The sequence below is a fragment of the Triturus cristatus genome, chromosome 7 (assembly GCF_964204655.1).
Source record: "Triturus cristatus chromosome 7, aTriCri1.1, whole genome shotgun sequence".
Taxonomy (NCBI): Eukaryota; Metazoa; Chordata; class Amphibia; order Caudata; family Salamandridae; genus Triturus; species Triturus cristatus.
The window spans coordinates 1,357,427,932-1,357,449,349 of record NC_140590.1 but is presented as its reverse complement, the minus strand read 5'-3'; the positions used below and the strand labels follow the sequence as shown (position 1 = coordinate 1,357,449,349).

General features: G+C 45.9%; 1 protein-coding gene across 1 annotated transcript in view; it reads right to left on the bottom strand.

The window, feature by feature from the left end:
• Positions 1-21,418, bottom strand: part of LOC146812054 (fer-1-like protein 4) — a 1,053,957-nt gene that overhangs the window by 138,321 nt on the left and 894,218 nt on the right. The window contains exon 34 of the mRNA XM_085619061.1: positions 17,548-17,679. Coding sequence (XP_085475187.1) covers positions 17,548-17,679 — 132 coding nt within the window. The remainder of the gene's footprint in view (positions 1-17,547; positions 17,680-21,418) is intronic.

Sequence of the window (21,418 nt, the reverse complement as noted above, 5' to 3'; positions counted from 1 at the left end):
GCTGCGGGATGGGTGGCGGGCTCTCCATGAGACGGCAAAAGACTACACTTTCTACTCCCATGTCCACCGGACCTACACTCGCATAGATTACATTTTCATTAGTCAGGCATTAGTGGGGAAGGTGGCAGGGGCGCAGATTCTCCCCATTTCGGTCTCGGACCACGGGATGGTCCTATTGGAGCTTCAGTGGGGGGAGCGGGGTCGTGGCAGGTGGTACTTTCCGGGGGCCCTCCTGCGAGACCAAGTGCGGAGAGTGGAACTGACCGAGGCCATAGGGGAGTACTTCCAGGACAACCCGCCTGCTGACACCTCACATCAAAATACATGGGATGCCTTCAAGGCGGTGATGAGGGGCAAATGTATACAACTACAGGCGTCGCTGCGGCGACAACAAGCATTGGAGCGGGAGGCACTGGAGGAGGAACTTAGGGGGTTGGAGGGAAGACATAAAGATAAACCCACTCGAGCCCTGCAGCGACAACTCACGGCGGTGAGGGGTAAATTGCGGGCGATATATAGCGCCAGGGCGGAATATACCTTACTGAGGCTGCGCCGCGCGGGGTATGAACAGGGGGACAAGGTGGGTTCTCAGTTGGCCCGAAAGCTTCGCATTCAGCGGGCAAAATCCTATGTGGAAGGCATTCGGGTTGGGCCAGACCGAGTCACACACGAGGAGGCAGCGAAGACCAGAGCCTTTAGGGATTTTTATGGTGAGCTGTATAGGGGGAGCTCGCTGGCGCACGACGCGCAGATGACATATCTTGATGGGGTGGAGTGCCCCCAGTTGTCAGCGCTGGACCGGGACAGGCTGGACGAACCGATTTCCGTGGAGGAGGTGCGAAATGCCATAAAGCGTCTCAAGCTCCACAAGGCACCTGGGCCCGACGGCTATACCGCCCACTTTTATAAACACTTTGTGGACGAGCTCGCCCCGCATCTGACGGCTTTGTTTCGGGCGGTGGCGAAGGAGGCAAAAGTGTCCAAATCAATGGCAGAGGCGGTGATTACGGTCCTACCTAAACCGGGCAAGGACCCGCTGGTGTGTGCATCATACCGCCCCATAGCACTTCTGAACCTAGATGCCAAGCTCTATTCCATGATCCTAGCTAGCCGCCTCGATGACCTGCTGCCTCGATTGATCCATCCGGACCAATCGGGCTTCATTAAAGGGCGCCAGACGCACGATAATATACGGCGTACCATCCACCTTATCGAGAAATCATCCAGATTTAAGATCCCAGCGGTGCTAGTAGGATTGGACGCTGAAAAAGCGTTCGACCGCGTAGATTGGCCCTTCCTCTTCTTAACCCTGCAAAAATTTGGGTTCGGGGACGCTTTTATGGAGATGGTGCGAGCCAACTACAGCCATCCCTCCGCGAGAGTAGTGGTCAACGGGACCCCTTCCGAGCCCTTCCAGCTGACTAGAGGTACTAGACAGGGGTGCCCGCTGTCCCCTCTGCTTTTCGCCCTCAGCATAGAGCCACTAGCCATTCGGGTGAGGGAGAATGCTTCCATTAAAGGGATCCGATTTGGAGGGGAGGATCACAAAATCTCCCTCTTCGCAGATGATATTCTGCTGACTATGGGGGAGCCGCAGGTCTCTCTGCCCGCAGTGCAGGAGGAATTGAGGGACTTTGAGAGAGTGGCAGGGTTCAAGGTCAACATGACCAAATCCTACATACTCAATCTCACGCTCTCGAGAGCGGAGGTGGCCTTGCTCAAAGCCCAGACGACGCTCTCATGGGCCCAACACTCGCTACAATATCTAGGGGTACAGCTGACACCGACGGTTTCGGGACTGTACGGGGCCAACTACACCACAGTTTTGCCACACTTGCGGCAGGAGTTGCGGCGGTGGACGCCCCTATACATATCCTGGCTGGGGCGAATCAATGCGGTAAAAATGATGGTGCTGCCCCGGATCCTTTACTTGTTTCAGGCCTTGCCGATCCCGCTGGAGAAGGCATTCCTTCCGCAGCTGAAGACACTGATCACTCAGTTTGTATGGCAAGGAGGGAGGGCTCGGCTCCCCTTCACGGTGCTTCGGAAACACAGGACGGATGGAGGGATGGGGCTGCCGGACTTTGAGCTCTACTATCAAGCGGCCCAATTACGGGTCGTGCTGGAATGGACGGTACGGGAGTCGGAGAAGCATTGGCTCCATATGGACCGGGCGATAGCCGGCAGGTCCATCTGGGACCTGCTGTGGAAACCGAGGGGAGATAGACCGCCGAATGCATATCTTAGCATGCCAACGCGCACTACATTGGAGGTTTGGGATAAAGTCACGCGGAGGGAGGGGTGGACGACTTTCCCTTCCCCTTATACCCCGATACACTTTAATCCGGCCTTTGCTCCAGCCAGAGAGGAGGGTCCCTTTGATGGGTGGCGAGAGGGAGGGTGCCTAAAGCTGGCGGACCTATTCGATAAGGGGGCGTTCCGCTCGTTCCAGAACTGTAAGAGTGAGTTTGGGGTCCCCCACAGTGAGCAGTTCCATTATTTGCAGCTCAAGCACTGGGCCACGGCGCCGCCGTTCAGGGAGGCAGGCTGCCGGAGCCTTACGGAGGTGGAGAAGCTGGTGCTGTCACGGGCAGGCTCGACGAAGGGGGCGATTTCGTCTCTCTATGGGATGCTGCTGACTACACTACACACACCCAGGGCCAGACATATGGAATTCTGGGAGCGTCTCCTGGGGAGGGAGGTCACTGAGGCTGAGTGGGGGGGCCTGTGGCGGGACATTCCTAGGCACAACTTGTCGGTAGGCTTGAGGGAAGCTCACTACAAGACCATCTTTGATTGGTACCTATACCCCACAAAATTGGCGAGGATCTTCCCGGGGACCTCTGCACTCTGCTGGCGGGGATGTGGTCTCCTCGGGGATTTCAAACATATCTGGTGGGACTGCCCTAGTATTCAACCTTTCTGGGCAGAAATTTTAGCGCAGATTAAAGAGATTTTGGGCTTTGAACCCCCCGGGGACCTTGCTCATGTCATCCTGGGTCTTCGGGGAGAGGACTGGGAGGGAGTGTCCAGGGGAGATAAAGCTATATGGTGGCTCTGCGTGGGGGCAGCTAAACTCACGGTGGCAGCCGCGTGGAAGAAACAGGCTGCTCCCGCTCTGTCACTGTGGCATGCCCGCCTGTGGCGCCTGCTTTCGATGGAGCGCTTGGCGATGTGCTTTAGGGAGGATCCCACAGCCTTTGAGGAGTCCTGGGGCTCGTTGCTGACCTACCTATCTAGGGGCCTCCCGTCAGCCGTCTTCCCGCCCGCATGGAGGGCGATGCGTCTCTTCCGGACCTGGCTTTCCCCGGACTGAAACGGTTTCCCTCTTTTTTGTCATTTCGGACGCTATGCAGCAGCCTCTGGGGGGGGGGGGGTGGCGGGAGGGGGGCAGTGGGGGGGGAGGGGGGTGGGACGGGGTACCAGAGGAGTCTGAGGAGGGGTTCCCCTGGGCCGCACATGGAGCATCTGAACCACCTATGAGGCATTCTGTAGATACCTGGGGCCGGGGGACTCCCGGCAGCTACTTGTTATTGTTTGACTGTGCTTGTGCAAAGCTACTGTTGTTCTGAAAATCAATAAAAAACGATTGCTATAAAAAAAAAAAAAGAATTGTTTGCTACTATAAAAAACTAACCAAGCTCTCATGTAATAAAAACAACATAACTAACCAACCCTTCTGCAATTTTGCTAGCGTCTTCCTTTCAAGCAAAGGTGAAAGATGTATAATGACAACGTTTCTGCCAATACCAAGCAACCTCCTTGCCTGTTAGCTGAAAATAACTTAGACAGGGTCCCAGACTTTACTGATCCATACTCAGGGTCTTCTAACACCCCAATTTGACCCTTGATTCCACAACTCTGTCCTCCTCCACCCTCTGACCATGGATCAGGTCCAGGACCTGCTCAGTATTGTCCATTCAGGTTCCCCCTGGACCCTTGTCCTCCAGAAATCATGCAGATGATTACACAGACTGTATTGACTCATCTAACTGACATCTTTAACTCGCATTGGCTACTTTCCTAAAGCCTTGAAAAAAGCCTCAATCTTGCACCTTCTCAAGAGCCAAACCTTGATGCTTAAGATCTTAACAACTACATGCCAATCTCATGCCTACCTCTCCGGGCTAAGGTGGCAGAGAAGGCTATTAACCAAGAACTTACAACCTTAATAAACAACAATCACCTTCTGGACCAGACTCAGTTCAGCTTCAGGGTGTAACTCAGTACCGAACTGGCTTTGATTTTCCTGCCTCAGTAGATATCAGACAGACGCTTGATAATGGAGGTAATACTGCCATGATCCTATTAGATCTCTCTGAGGCCTTAGACACAGCTAGCCATAACCTGCTTATTAATCGCCTCTACTCCATTTGAATTAGACGAGTGACCCTTGCTCTTTTAAAATCTTTTCTCTCCAAACATGAACAATTTTCGCCTCAGACAAATTTACATCTTCCCGTTTTCTCTAGCATGCCACAGGGCTCGTCTTTAAGTCCAACCCTTTTCAACCTTTACATTACCCATCTGGCATGTCTCATCAAATCGTTTGGCTTTCAGTGGTATACTATGCCGATGGCACAGAGATTGTCATTGGCGAAACCAGTAATCCTGAGGATACCACTATTAGGATCCATAACTGTATGCAACAGACTAGCAGGTGGAGGAATGAAAATTGATTGAAATTGAACTTGAGTAAAACAGGGTCGGCTGTTCAGAAACATACCTCTTTTTTCTCCAGAAACAAAAGTTAAAAACCTGGGGATGTTTTTCGACAGCAAACTTTCATTTGAAAATCAGATCAATGCCGTCACATCCTCCTCCTCCATCATTTTCAAACTTCTAAGGAACGTCTCTCCTTTCATTCAGCAGGAGTTGCAGAAAACTGTGGTCTCTGCCCTCCTGCTGTCCAAACTGGATTACTGCAAAGCTTTATTTATGAATTTACGGAAAAGACTCTTAAACAAGCTGCCGATCGTACAGAACGCATCAGCTCGCTTATTACTGAGGATCCCTAGGCATCAATCTTCCTCACAAGCCCTGACCAAACTTCATTGTCTCGTCATGAAGAAACACATTGAATTTAAACCACTCTGTATTGCTTTTTTAAGGCCCTGACTACTTTAAACGAAGCTTCCAGTGGTACACTCCCTCTAGGTCCTTACGCTCATCTTCAGCGTTTAGTTTAATTGTTCCCAAAGTCTGAAGATTGAAATGGGGAGGCAGAAGCTGTGTAATACTCTGCCCCATGACCTCAAGAAAAAGACAGGACTGATGCCCTTCAGGAAAAGTCTGAAAACATGGCTTTTCAATCAATAGTCTGCTCTTATTCATATTTTTTCGCTTCCGTTGAGAGATCTCACACACAGATGGTGCAATGTTGTAGATCCCGTTAGCTCGTGTCCCCTATGTTCTGCTATCTGTGAAACAGAGCTACATGTTGTTCTCTTTTGCCCTTTATATATTATTGCAAGAAAAAAGTGGATTATCCAGTTATGTAAGTCTAGGGGTCTCAGGGACTACAAGGAGGTGTTCAGAATTCTGAAATATGATACTACCCCTTTGATAGTGTTTGTAATGGCTAAATTCCTTCTCTCAATGTGGTTTGCAAGGTCCAAATTTCTGTCCTCTGCCACTCATCTTTCTGATTCAGTATTATCTATATTACCATCATAGTACCTGAGGTGCAATGTGTATATCTTTGGCCCTGGATTAATTTTAACATTTCTCTTTTCGTGGAAAAGATCACGTTTTTAACTGCGTATGTTCTATGGAAATTGTTTCAATGTTTTAATGGATTACACTCTACACAATGCTATTTAATCATGTCTTAAATGTATATATGTATTTATGTCTTTTTATGGTATTTTACCGAAATAAAAGCTTTTGACTGACTGACTGACATATTTTTAGTACAGCTTTTTAGGTTAGCTCTTTATCAGCTAGCTTGTAGATGCCTCCGGGCAGCAGTGTGCTTTATAAATCTTGATTTCATTTGATTTCATTTATGAGTAATTTTGGGGGGAAATAATTATAGAAACAACTAATTTAGCAAGCATGAGTGGCTGCTCGCACGCCTCTCTGTGTTCTTTTGTATTTAGCACTATTTTTTTTAGAGCAAAATGCTTCATCGTACCCATTTTGTTAAGCGAGTGTGCATTTTACGCTATGAGCATAGCAGTACATGCCGGAAATAAGTTGGAGGGGGGGAAATCCTACCGCAAGAGCACATATAGCAAGTGGCTGCTTCCAATGCTATTCTGTTTAGTTGTATTTACCGCTATAACTTAGTGTAAAATCCATCCTCAGGTCTATTTCAAATGTGAATCGGCATTTGTGTGTTAAGAAAATAGTGTTAAATGCTGAATTACTCTTCACGCTTAATTATGCAGATTCTCACGTAATTTGGCAGTAATTCTCTGTGATTACGCTTCAGCTAATCACCCAAGTTAAACCCACCCTTATTTAAAATGTTTCTCAGCCCTTTTTGAAAGACACTTTATACACAAGACTTCAAAAATTAATCTTGAACTCTGGTCAGACCTTTTAAAAGTTTGTCTGATTAGGAGTTTATGCTAGTTTTTTACCAGTGTAAATGGATAACAGGGTGATTATGAGAAAGGAAATATAAATATGTGGGCAATGCCTGTACAGATTGGATTTGTTTTTGTACAAATTAAATGTACCAGAGTCTAGCAGTTAAACAGCACAGATAATTAAAGGTTTTAATACAGCCCAGCTCAGTGGTTCTAAGTTTGCCTATCTTAAAAGAATGCAAAGCAGCCTAGTCAACAATGAGATTTTAATCTGTGCTGCTCATGTTGCCTACAGATTTCTTTAACTGAAATATTAAAATGGGGGAGTTATAAACAACTATGGGCCATATGTACAAATTTTAGGAAAAGCAATTACCTTATTGCGGTTTTCTTATAGGAAAATTGGACGCTTTTCAAAAAAATAAAATTAAATGGTTAATTTTCATTTTTGAGGACTAGGCAGTGGTCCATTATACCACTGCCTGCTCTTAAAAATATTTGTTTCCACATTCACAAAGGGGAAGGGGTCCATGCGGACCCCTTCCCATTTGCAAACAGTTACCACCACCCTTGAGGTGTTGTAAAAAAAAATGAATGGTTTGCGACTAATTCAGTCGCAAAACATTCCTGAATAGCACTTTATTTAGTTATTTGGAAGGGATGTCCTAAACACGCCCTTCCAAATACTGAATCGTTAAACACAAATTGCTATTCTGTTGGAAGCATTTTGTGTTTTACACATATAAAAAAGCATTTTTTTGCTGTCGTAATGAGTCCGATTCTGCGAATGATTTGGTACATATGACCCTAAAGCCGCTATTCAGGTGTATCCACTGAAAAAATCACTGTAAGTGTAAAGGCACCCGGTGCAGAGAACTGTGTGTATCCAGTAGGTCTCATCTTCCTCTACTAGTAAATAGCTCAAGTGGTTGATGTGTCGGCAGCAGTACACTTTGTTAAATCAGCGGTAGGTCCTAGAAGACTGTTCAGTGGGTTTGCGCCATTTTTACAAGAGCCCAGGAAGAACCAGCTTCAAATTCTGGGAAGATAGGTCAGTGAGTTTTACACTACTGCAAAGACCTGTATGTTAAGTACAAAGCATACATTTTAATCACTGTAGGACTATCTCAAACTTTAATTTTTCGGAGAGTGAAGAAAAGAGCACCAGTAGTATGGTGAGCAATTAAGCACAAATAAGGTATGCTTTATTATACATGGTCATTATTAGGACCATTATACGAGTAGATATAAAAAATACCAATATTGAACATCCAGGACAAGTTATTTTACTTGAATGCCTTTGTAAGAAATTGGTTTACTAGCTGGGGGGGGGGACGTACTCAAGCCGTAACCACAATTCTCTGTTAGGAGGAAGTCACAAGCAACTAAACTAACCTGTGTTCAAACCTCTTGTAAAGTGAAACGCAATACAAAAAGAAATCCCACACCAAGTTTGAAAATAGAGAAAAATTTAACAAATAATTTAAAACCAATATGACAAAAGTCCAATCAGTAGAACCGGAGATATGCAATATTAAAGATTTAAGTGAAAATAGCACCAAAAAGCACAAAGAGTGAACTATGGTTATCAGTTCACGCCGGATCGGGACAAAGTCACAAGTTCAGGCCGACTGTAATGGAGTGTAGGCCGGTTACAAGGACTCGGTTAGGCCAACTGAACAAAAGTACCTCAAATACTGGTCTTAACTGGTGCAGAGTGCTACGTCGAGGATGCACCGCGCATCAGTGATTCCTAGAAGCTGCAAAGCTGCGATGTGAGGTCCTGTGTCATTGTTGTGAATTCTGTTGACGGGGGGCTTTTAATGTGAAGTCCTGAGTCAAGATACGTCACCCACGGCCTGGTTCCGAAGAAGCTGCGTGACTTACAATGCTACATTGTTGAGGATCCCGTCAACGAGGGGCTCGCAATGCAAAGTCTGTGGTGAGGATGAGTCACACAACAACGGTTCCTGGAGAGCTGCGGGCAGCAATGCGTAGTCCTGCACCGGGGTTTGGTCATGCAGTCGTCCCGATGCAGAACTTGGGGAGGCGATGCATTGCACTGCGGCTCTGATGTGAAGTTTTGGCGAGACGATGCGTTGCAAGGCAGCTCCGATGCGCTGACTCTGCTGGTACCACAGTTGGGCTGGCAGAGCACCTCCGGCCCACTTCCAATGGACCAGGACTGGGGTGGCACGCCTTGGGTGGGTCAGGCTCACAGCTGGAAAAGTCCAGGTACTGGGTTGAAGATGGGGGAAGTATGTTCTGTTCCTGAAGCTTCTGATCAGGAGGCCAGCCAACTAGCCCTTGGAGTCACCCTGGTGGTCCTGGGTTCAAGAGGCAAGTCCAGCCCTTCTTTTTTCTTAGTCAGGAGGGCAGCAAGGCAGGAGGAAACAGAAACAGCTGGGAAGTGGTGTGGCAATCCTTGTTGCATCAGAAGAAGACAACAGTCTTCTTCTGAGTCTTCCACAGGTCCAAATGTGTACTGTTGAGCTGGGATCTGAGGTCCAATATTTATATCTGGTGCCCACTTTGAAATAGGATAAGTTGCCAGAGGATTCTACCCCACAGAAGTACTTGGAATTACCTGCCTCCCTTGAGTGGCCCTAGTTTGTATGGGGTCACAACAGACTAGTGCCAAACCCCTTTGTGACAGCTATTCCCTCTTGTTAACTCAGAGTGACCCATCCTGCCAACACCAAGCTTCTCTTTGTCTCACTGTCTGGGAGCAATACACAAAGACCAACTGCCAACTACACCTAGTTGTGTAACCCAGGATACAGGCAGCAGACTTCAAATGGTTGGGATAAAAAAATCCTACTTTACCATTTAAGTGGGCTTTAAATTATAATTTTTAGACATCAAACTGGACTGTCTACCTGCTCCCAATTGAAAGTTAATACTTATTAAATCTAACAAGGAAACCGCATGTTATCCTACGAGAGAGGTAGGCCTTAAAGTAGTGAAAAATTAAGTTTAGAGTTTTTCATGACCAGGACATGTAACACTTAAAGTAGATGTCCAACTTTTTAAATGCAAATTAAATTAGGGCAAAATGAAATTGGGGGCTGGCAAAAGGTTCAATTTGCCAGGTCGAAATGGCAGTTTAAAAATTCACACACAGGCTGCAATGGGAGTACTGAGATATGTTTGCAGGGCTACTGAAGTGGATGGCACAATAAGTGCTGCAGCCCCACCAGTAGCATTTAATTTACAGGCCCCGGGTATATGCAGTACCACTTTACTAGGGACTTACAAGTAAATTAAATATGCCAATTGGGTATGAGCCAATTCTACCATGCTTAAAGGAGAGAGCACAAGTACTTTAGGACTTGTTAGCACTGATAAATTGCAAAGAGTCCTAAGGCCAACAGAAACGTGATCAGCAAAAATATAAGGAGTGAAGGCAAAATAGTTTGGGAAGACCATCATAAGGCTGACAGGTCTAACATCCTTCAAACCACAATACAGCATATCATCTGCAATTCATGTGGTCTCTTGTTATTCAATACACATTTTGTACGCCACTTTCTTAATCTGGCCACCATTTTTAAAGTTTTGGTATCTGTTTTCCTTGGGAAGAGAACTATTGTGCTAGTTATGTGTACCAAAATTGTGTAATAATATTGCGCAAAACACAATCTCCCATTGGTGTGAACCCTGTGCATGAAACAGCTGTAAAGCAACTGTAAACCACTATTAAAAAATACATAAAACAAATCCAACCTCTGTTATGTTCAGCTCAGCGGTGAATTGTTGGGAGGTGTTGTGCTACGGGGGCCTTTGTATTCACTGAATGTGGACAATTACATGGCTGCCAAGTTTTCAGACTGCTTATGTATGACATTTCTGCAGTTTCAGTGTGCGTAGGAGTAACATTCTGTCGCCAAACGTGTGACACTTTGAGCGACACTTTCTCCCAAGTAAATCAAAGAAGAACTAGCATTTGATTGCCATGATAAAAACAGTCATTGAGGGTGGAAACAGGTGAAACCATTCCACACCCCACTAAAGTGCAAAGCTATGGTTAACCTTAGGGGGCACCTGTTCTTTGCAAGTATTGCAACTACCAGCGTGTTACCTGAGGAGGCCATCCTAATGCACAGCATCAGGTGAAGTACATGAAGGCAGATTGGGGCCTGAACACGTAACTTAAGCCCGAGCGGCAGTCTAGAGTAGAAGGAAAGGGCCAAAATTAATACCAATGGTCCGAACATAGTTCCAAGTGGCTGAAACTGCTGAGAATCTATAAATCCATAAAGGCACTGTTCCTAGCAGAGCAAAACTATGCTCAGTCCAGCAACCCATTATGGTTGAGCAACAGGCTACCCATCTCAACACTAAGAGGCTTGATGCTGCTTTTATTCAAAAGCGCACAGTTGTAGTAGGAGCAGCCTGGGCAGCGAGGAGCAAAAACATGAGTGCAATGGTGGCCTAATGTGGTCTTTTTTAGAAAGGGGCCAAACAAAGCCGAGCAGACTTAGGGTGGCCAACTTTTCAAAAGGGAAGTACCAGTCATTTGTTCATGTTTTGAAATTCTGCAAAGCCCAGACATGATACTTAAACAAAAGTCCATATAAAATTATCCCTATTCTTTTTTAACTATGAGTGATGGATCATCAAGGCAGCTCTATTTCACGTTCTAAAGTGTTTTCTTCTTATATTTACAATTTGAAGTATCTACTGATAAGGGGAAGAAATACAGGATTTTGTTGATTTTTATGTTACATGGCTCGGACATTAAGGTACTAGTCATGCCGGCCAGGTGGCAACCTTAAGAGCAGTATGGCCATGTAAACTAAATAAACGAAACCCAAAATGACCCACAGAAAGATGAGGCTAAAAAAGACATCTTGCAGAACGGAGTTACACAGCCGCTCACTTCTAGGACAGTACATCACTCATCACCATCACTCTCTGCTTACTTTTCGGTACTGTTTGTTCCTTTCTGTCTCTTCTGCAGCTTTCCGCTCCTCTTTCACCAGGAGCTGGTGGTGCCCCTTTCCCACAGTCTTTACTTGCACCCCTATAACAATCTTTACTGCTGCTGAAGTGAGGGGAGAGCCATGTGATTGCTCTCCCCGTGGCACTGCTAAAACAGCCTGTGCCCACTTAAAAACCTTTAAACAGTATACTGTGAGTTGTCATGCCACTTTGTAGCTAAATAATCAAAAGTGTAATTTCAATCTGTCCAAAGAGTGATGTGGACACCAATACAAAAATGCGTTAGTATAACCCCTGATGCATAGTACTTGGCAGGGCTCCAATTTTGCTGTATAAGGACTTCTATCACATCAAAATAGAATTGCTCTGACAACAGTTGTGGATAGAACAGGGAATATATTTGGGTACTGGCAATGACAATCCGCTGCAAATAAAAAGTGTTATATATTTGGACTGCTTACAACTGCAGTGAACAGAACAAGAAGAAAGAGATCATACACTCACTCAATCACTGCTCCTCCAAAGGCCAGATAATATTGGATCTCATCCTCCACACTGAAAGACCCGAAAAATGGAACTCCATCCTCAGATCACAACTCCACATCTCCAAAACAATTAACACTCATCATAGCTGCAAACTGACGATCGAAATCCCCAACCTTTGTGACCATATATGCCAACGGCACTGTCTTGATCCTAGCCAACAATGACAACCTAGAGACAGTTGACTCACTCTTCCCCTCACTTTGGACTGCACATCTCCCCCACCCCTTCTCCTCAGACAACGGGACCCACCAGCTAATCACACCCACCTTTCACGCTCCCTCAATCAACAACACCAGCTCTGCGCTACAGGACACCACCCTCATCTCTGCCACCATGAACAAGGATCCCCTTGCGACCGTCACCTCACCCCCACTTACAGCCTCCCCAAACTACTACGATCAACCTCAACATACTATCATAGACTTCAAACTACCTCTCTATACCCACACGCAAAAGAACATGGAAGCCTCTGCACGACCCTCCACACCCCACGCCCACAGTCTTGCACAAAGCCTACACGGACAGCACAAGAACAACCAGATGGCAACAGAGCATCGTCAGGCCATCCCCCTCTTGGGATGACCAAAACCCCCCTACCCCCCTCGAAAGAGACAGGGCAGTGTCTCACTCTGCTCTAAAGCCAGCTAGCTGCTATAATCCAGGGCTTTAATGTAATCCTAACTAACCTCGCCACGCTCCGAAAGCCCTCCCATATTCCCCACCCCAACCCCACACACCAAAGGCTTCCCAAGACTCCCCATCCCAGTTGGATCTCTACCCCCCTCTCGAATCAGATACAGAGACCCAAAAGAACAAGTGAGGCTATGTCCTCGAATTAAGCAGCAGATCTTGCCTCCTCGTACGACACCCCATCCACTGCCACCCCTCATTCCAAAATCCAGGTGACCACTGGAATCAGAAGAGACCACTCCCCTCCCAAACCCCCACGACCCCCAGCCTCCCTCACTAACATCCCCATGGCCCCCCTAAGGAAGAAGCCAAAAAAGTGGCACCCTCCACCAACTGCATGCTCATAAACTGCAGATCAGCCTCCAAACATGCCACAGAGCTAGCAGAATCCATCCTCACCCACGAGATAGACATAGCCTTCATCTCCAAGACTTGGTTAAATGATTGCTCACCACCAATCATGGACACTCTCGTGCCCCCAGGCTTTGCTATCATCAACAAAGATCGAAAAGACCAAAGAGACAGGGTATAGCAATCATTCACAACAACAACATATCCGTGACGGAAATCAACACCTTTAACTATAACACATTCGAATGCTTAACTGCCAACATTAACACAACCGACAACAAAACACTACACTGCCATCTCCTATACCATCCTCCCGGCAACATCACCACATTCTCGGAACACCTGTCCGACCTGATTGCGCATTGTTCTCTCCGAGACGCAAACAACCTAATTCTGGGTGACCTCAATTTACACTGGAATGAAAATAGCGACTCGCTAATCCAAAACCTGAACGAGTTGCTACACAGCAACAATCTTACCCAACACTGCTCAGATGAAATCCATAACAAAGGAGCAATCCTAGACTCCATTATCGCCCAACGTGTCACAGTCACAATTGACCACATCCTACCCGTTGACTGGTCTGACCACCACCTAATCCTATTCCGCATCACCCAACCGATCACATATTAACCTTCCACACAAAACCCCGCTAAATGAACGAGAAATCTAATTCAGATCACCATGGCCGACCTAGAGGAAAGGGAAAGCTTGCTTCTTCCTATCTCCACAGATGATCTCTCCACCACGGAACTCACCTCTCACTATAACACAACTATGACGTCCATTCTAGACCAATTAGCCCCCCTGAAATAAAAAAAAACTAGGACCATTCCATACAGATCCTGGTTCAACACGTACATCCATACCGAAAGAAGACAACTAAGAGTTACAGAACCACTCTGGAGGAACAACCCCTCCTCATGCCTACACGAACAACTCAAAGCAGCCCAAAGGAATTAAAAACAACACATCAACAACAAAAAAACACCTTTTTCTGCACCGCTCTGGACAACGCGAATAACAGGCCCAAAAGAACTCTTTAACATCATCAGGCAACAAACTTCCAAGCCCTCTGCAACCTCAGTTCAGGCCTCCAAAGACCTGTGCGACAACTTCGCCAACGTCTTCAATGACAAAATCACCAAGATTGAGCTCTCACTTGACATCCACCTTAATCCCCCGTGCAAAAGCCCAGCATCAGAGACCGAAGTCAGCACACTCAAGCACCTCACGAAAACCTGGAAACCCTTCAACCCCATTACTGAAGCTGAGATTCTCAAACTGATCTGCACCTCCAAAACCGCATCTCACATCCTAGATCCTATACCCACACAATTGACTAAAAAGCTGAAACTCTCCCTAGCCCCGTTCTGGTGCAAGATCATAAACAGCTCCCTGAGAACCGGCGTCATACCAGACTGCCTCAAAGTTGGCCAAATCACGCCACTACTGAAGAAACCAGGCCTCGACACCAACAACCTGAACAACTTCAGACCCGTCTCTAATCTTCCCCTCCTATCCAAAATCCTTGAAAAGTGCATTCTCCTACAACTGACTCAGCACATGGACAGCATCAACCTTCTAGACCCCCACCAAACAGGCTTCAGAAAAGGCTGTAGCACCGAGGCCGCGATCCTTAGCATAGTGGACGACATCCACAAGTCTCTAGATACTGACCAATGCTGCCTACTCATTCTCCTGGACCTATTGGCAGCCTTTGACACGGTTGACCACAAGCTACTTATCAAGGCTCTCCAAGAAGTTGTAGGTACAGATGAGGTGGTCCTAAACTGGTTCTCCTCCTTCCTACACAACCGCGCCCAAAGGATAAAAATCAAAACCTTTATGTCCGACCTACACCCCGTCAGCAGAGGTGTCCCCCATGGCTCAGTGCTCTCCCCTAAACTGATCAATATATACATGGAACCCCTCACCAACCTACTCAAAAAAGCCAACATCTCCTTCCACCTTTATGCCGATGACACCCAGATCTATCTAGAAACCTCCTCCATCGATGACATTCAGAGACTCAATGACACTCTAAGAGAAGTTCAACAATGGCTATCAATAAACCACCTAAAACTCAACCAAGATAAAACAGAAAGCCTGCTCTTCTCCAACAAAGAAGAAAACCCGCATATCGTAGAATGGCTAAAAGCAATAGATGCTCTCAACGGCAATCTCACTCTGGCTAACTCTGTAAAATCATTAGGAATCACCCTAGACCCAAATACATTAAGAACTCCGCAAAGAGCGCCTTCCTCAATCTGAAACTACTCAACAAAATAAAACCCTTAATCCGGTCCAAGAACCTCAAACAAGCCACTCAATCACTGGAGCTATCTAGACTCGACCATGGGAATGCAGTCCTCACCGGTACAGCAAAATCCCACCTAGCTCCCCTCGAAACAACTCCTAATGCAGCAGCCAGAATGGTCAGCGGAGTTAAGAAATTTGATCACATCTCACCCGCACTCAGAGAACTAAAATGGCTCAAAGTCGAAATGCGGGCCAGTTTCAGAACCGCCTGCCTCACGCACAAAAAGCCCTGTACACAGGGAAACCAGACTACCTGGCCTCCAAACTCAAGAAGTCTGGTCAGACAAGGAACCTCTTCCCTGCTCCCCGAACCTTCCTCGTTCCCTCCTGCCTGAAAGAGGTTCAGCCCAATGTCAATGTGCACCCATCAAGGTTATTGCAGGACTTCCTTCCTCAATGTTGCACAGCACGCTGGGACTTCCGAACCAATATGTACACCTCTGCCTTACTGTGTGACTCTTGTATTAAAATTGTTGTAAAGCGATCCGATACCCTCGGGTCAGGCCAGCGCTATATAAAACTCCTTAATAAATAATAAAAAATATGACAGAGGAGGTGGCGCGAGGGTTGCAGCCAAGAGGGGGGGTCACCGTGGTCCTACAGCTCATCTGTATACACTGGCTGGGTCTCGACCTCTGGCAGGGACATGTGTCACACAGTGGGGGGGTGAAGGGGGAGGTTCATAGAGAGCTTTAAGGGGATTGGTCTGCGCCCTGTACACCATCACAGAGCTTCTCTAAGAGTGCATCCCAGGTTTCATAAATTGGGAATTTTTGGACACCTTTCAACTCCTCCCTATTTAGAGCTGCACTCTCCATTTGTGTCCAGGCCATCATGGATAACACCCATGCAGAAGTGACAGGGGGGTTTCCGCCTTCTATTTACAGGTGATCAGCCGCTTCGCCAATATAAGGGCCAGGTCCGTAAATCCTATTGCCACCCTGTTTTTCCTAGTGCGATGACTCAGACCCCAACTGACAAACCTCCAATGTGTAGTCCACAGTGGTACCCATGAATCGTGTCAGGTGTGTAGTGACACCCCTCCAAAATTCTGCCAGCATTGGGCAGAACCAAATCATATGCCGGAGCTCCACATCAGAGGCAAGGCAAAAGGGACAGGCAGAGTTAGTACGGTTAAAATGTTGATTAATTTTCCAGGGAGTTAAAAAGGCTCTATACAAAACATAAATTTGCATAAATTTAAAACAGGCATTGCGGGACACTAGAGCAAGATAAGCTAAAATTGCCTGCCATTCTTTGTGCAATTGCGTTCCAGGTCTGTATCCCAGTGCTGGCGCAGCAGAGTTAGAGGGGTGGCTGTGTGTGTGCATAGAGAGCAAGCCAGCCACTGAGTCAGGTGGCTACCCATATTCCCAGTACGTGCAAGTATTGCATAGTGAGATGCTGCAGGGACTCATGCTGTATGTCTCCCCAGAATTGACCCAACACTTGAACAAGTGAAGCATGCAAGAGGAATTGACCCGGTGGAAGCTCAGCATCAGCTAGTAGATCCTCTATGGGTGAGGGCCCCATCTTGATAAGAGTCACCTACACCTTTTAGTCCCACCTCATGCCAGGGCCCCAGTTCCCCTAGGGAGGTCTACGTGTGTTCCTGCGGCATATCCAAGTAGGGGAAGTGCAGGGGCGCATGGCATAAGTCAAGGAGTAAGAAAAGAAGGTCCTGCAAAAGCATCAGTATGCAACCCGAAGGAGAAGTGCGCCAGGTAGTGGCACTCTGGTGAGAGGATGAGAAATATTTAGCAACTGATCCAGATACCATTGGGGGAGGAGTGATGCTGTGCCCTCCAAATTACAGCCATCAAACCAGCACACCACACACTGCAGCTGCGAAGTCAGGTAACACTGTTTGAAGTTAGGTACACTGAGCCTGCCGCAGTCCGCCGGGAGATAAAGCTTATTAAGTGCTACTCTGCGGCACGTATTGTGCCATATAAGATCATCCATCAAGCGCTCTAAAGATAGAAGAGCCTATTTTTAAATGGGGAAGATTTGCAATGTAGTACAGTAATCTCGGTTGTACAACCATTTTTGTTAGGGCTACTCTTCCCGCAACCGATACCAGCAGAGTTTGCCAGAATGATATCTGCGCCCGCATAGCAGAGACATATGTTTACACTGTGTTTTGTGAACAAGTTACCTTATATTTCCCCATGAAGTTGTCTTCATCATTATCATCATCGTCCTCACTTGCCTTCCCCCGAAGAAGATTGAAAATAAACAGCCAGTCTTCAAAGTTGTCGAACTCTGACTCCAGGTCTAAATTGTAGATCTAGAATAAAACGGCGATAGTGTTATAGTGTACAAACATCTCCTTTCAATATACATTTTCAGATAAAAAAACATGAAAAGATGAGCAGAGAGTATGGACAAAAAATACACCTCAGCCCATGTTTTACATTCATTTTAGATAAATCCTGATTATTACAAATGGCTCAATTGCCCTACTGGTAAAGAACTGACTGAAAAACAGCACAACCCTCTCAAACAGAATGGGACTATATGTCTCGATGTGAGAATGGTGAAGAGCTTTCAGTTTCTAATCTTTTGTTACAAATTGCGGTACTCATACATACATATGAATCTCCACATGTGATGGAGCAGGGTTTTTACTTTAAAACCAAATACCCGTTTCATTTTCGTATGTTATAATTAAAAGTACTACTGATTAATTATTAACTACTAAAGATTTGTCAAGTCTTGTCTAACCAACCTTATTAACAGAAGAATTACACGTGGGAATGCTATTGCATGGCTAAAATAATAAATTAACTAAGTTGGTGAGCAAATTGACGAAATAGATGTTGCTTATGTGATGTTATTGTGTTTTGCGCTTATAATTAATATGTATTAATGGCTTTTAATGTCGCAAATGGCTAGATAAATACATACACATAAGGGTATTAGCAGGGGAATAACACTGTATAATCATTTCCATGCAGTAATTATGTCTTGTGTTTCTTTTTACTTAAGTTGACCATTGTGGCCTGCTAGAAAATGGCTACCACCCGCAGCCTGTATTTGAGTAGATGGAAAATTTGCAAGGAGGCTTCGCGCTGACTGTGACCTTGCCCTCCTGTCAAACTGAAAAGCCATGATCATGACGACATATCCGGGAGAGATGCCAAATGCCCCTTAACATGAAATTTGTTGCCAAGCCAAATACTGACTTTATGAACTTGTAATGATCCCACGAATGGGATACAATTTATCCAAAAGAGACATCCGTAGAAGTAACGGATTAGTTATGGATTCCTTATTTCTATTCATTATTTGAGACGATCAATGTGTGTGAAAAAGTACTGATGTATCCCAATGTACCAAGACGACATAATTTCCGCCATTCGTCCGTTTTGTACGATATGATTGCAACATTTTGGAATGTAATTTTGGTATAAATATTAGTAGACTAGAGAGGTCTAGTGCCACTTCTTCCCGAACTGATGATCCAAGGTCCCGATGCTGACAGAAGAGGACGGTGACTCTACATGACGGCTAGAAACTTTGATTATTTTGCTGAGGACCGGTTCTGACTTAGAAAACGACTTTTAGCCAGAATAGGTAAATATGAAAGAAATGATCTTGCATTTAATTGGCTTTTCATATAATTTTAGATAAACAATATTCTGTTTGAATCACTGTGTTGGGTGGTTATTTTATTGTCATGTTTATTGAATTTATTTGCGTGTTCTAAAATGTTTCACCAGATCTATAGCAACTAGTTGATGCCATTGACCTCAGGGTACATGCAGATTGGTTAGGTATTGAAAGTGTCTCCCCTTATACATGGCACGGATAGAGTGGTAGGATGAATGTTGGTGTAATGGGCCCCACCAGTGTGTGATGTGTGTGTGCGTGTGTGACTGTGAAATCACTCAGTCCGTGGAAGTAGAGGGGATTCGGAAGCTCCGATCTGCACCAGTTTCTTGGTAGCAGAATGATGGTTAACTATTGTCTTGATCTGGCGAATTTGCGTGTATATAGGCTTGTTGATTATTGATTGATATTTGTACTAACACTGTATGTCGAAGTTGTATTGAGTTTTATGTAGTGGGTACGGCTTCTGGGACGTAGGGAGTCGGTGACAGTTCCGTAGTAGGGCAGAGGGAGTGCTGCTCTCGGAAAAGGCGGGATTGTTGGCCCTGTATGTAGACAGGGGAAAACGTGTGACAATTGAAGTTGCGCGTCGCATTGTCTGGGTTCGATGAGGTAGCATCGCCGTGTGTTGCCATTAGAAACGTATTTTCTGTGTGAGAGAAGTGTATATGATAGCGAAGGCTATCTGTGAAGTTCTGGTCTTAGGTATCAGGGATCCTTATGGCATTCCGTTAACGCTTATCACGAGAAAGGTAATAGGAATTCTCTGAGCTTGTTAGAAGGACGGGGCAGAGGTAAGCGCTGCTTTGTTAACGTGTGATATAATTCTGTAGTAGAACAGACTGTTCGCTGTTCTTGGGAAAGACAGAATTCTGTGTGAATGTACTACATTTTTCTGGTATGAAAGTGTGTGAATGAGAAGGCATTCTGGTTAATTGTGAAACTCTTAGGAGCATTCCGGAGAAAAACAGTTAATTGGTGCTTGTAAGAAGGGTAGAGTAGAGGGATGTGCTACTTTATCAACGGAAGTAACGATTCCGTAGTAGGGCAGAGGTAAGCGCTGCTCTCTGGAAAGGCGGAATTCTCGTGGGAAAGGTCTTTTGCTGTTCTGTGGCTAGCGAAGCAGACAATGGAGATGTTTGTATGTTGTAACTAACAGACTCGTAGAAGTTGAAGCAAAGTCTACCGAGTAGTTTTGTAAAGGAGGGGTAGACGAGAGAGACAGGAGACAGGAGCAGGAGCTGCTGCAGCGACTGCTGACGTCAGGGAGACCGCGCTGTGATTGGACAGTGGGTTGAAACGGTGGAAGCACGGTGATTGGTGTGCTAGTGTACGCCGCACAAGGATTGGGAGACACATAGGGTGACGTAGACGCTCCAGGATTGGTGCGTTGGTGTGAGTCGCGCTGGGATTCGTGGACTGAGTTAGTGACGTAGACGCTCCAGGATTGGTGCGTTAGTGTGAGTCGCGCTGCAATTGGACAGGAGATTGTACAGTTGTAGAAAGGACAAAAGGGTTGCGGAAAATAAGAAAATGTATTACCACGCTGAGGAAAAGAAAAATAAATCCTTGTTTAGTAAGGTTAAGAACTGGTTTGACAAGGATAAAGATATTGTGACTAGGGAAGGACAGTTACTTCCCCCGATAAGAACCCCCGCATCCTTCACGGTTGCGAAGTATGGGTATCATACCTGTATTTGGTTAGATAACTGGGTGAAGTATACTAAAGAGGATGGGGTTTTAGCTTTCCCGGAACATGGCTCATTTAATCTGGCCATACTGAGGAACTTACGGGAGCGGATGATGTGTCTAGAGCCTCGGCCTCGGCCAACGCAATTTGAGGCATTAACTGAATGGGAAGATGAAATGCATGAGCGAGAAAAGCAGAGGAGTGGAGGGAATTACCGGTATATGTTTGGGCGAAAGTATGATCGCGAAAACCCATCATGACCGGATGAGAAGATGGCGTGATGCCAGTATGACCGAGGGATTATATCCTGTAAGAACAGCAGAGGAGATAGAAGGGAGAAAGTGTACAGAGAAAGAACATAATGTAGAAACAAGAAGGTATGGGGCGAATGAGTCTGATGACGATGTCCTAGAGGACATGCTCTACAAAAGACCACCCCCGTATAGACGAGAACCAGAGGTAGGAACAGCAGTTACCCCAATGAGAGACACCCTGTGGATTATAAAGACAGAGGTGATGACCCCTGAGTTGAAAAGTGGTAGTTCTCTGGCAGAAAGAGAGAGAGAGAGAGAGAAAAAGAGAGAGAAAGAGAGAGAGAGAGAGAAAGGGAGAATGAAGTTGAGGATGAAAAGACCAGAGAACTAGCAAGAACCACATTTGAATTGACAGAGAAAATCAGAGAACTGACTAAAAATCTTGAGGCAGTTACAGTGCCTGTGACAAT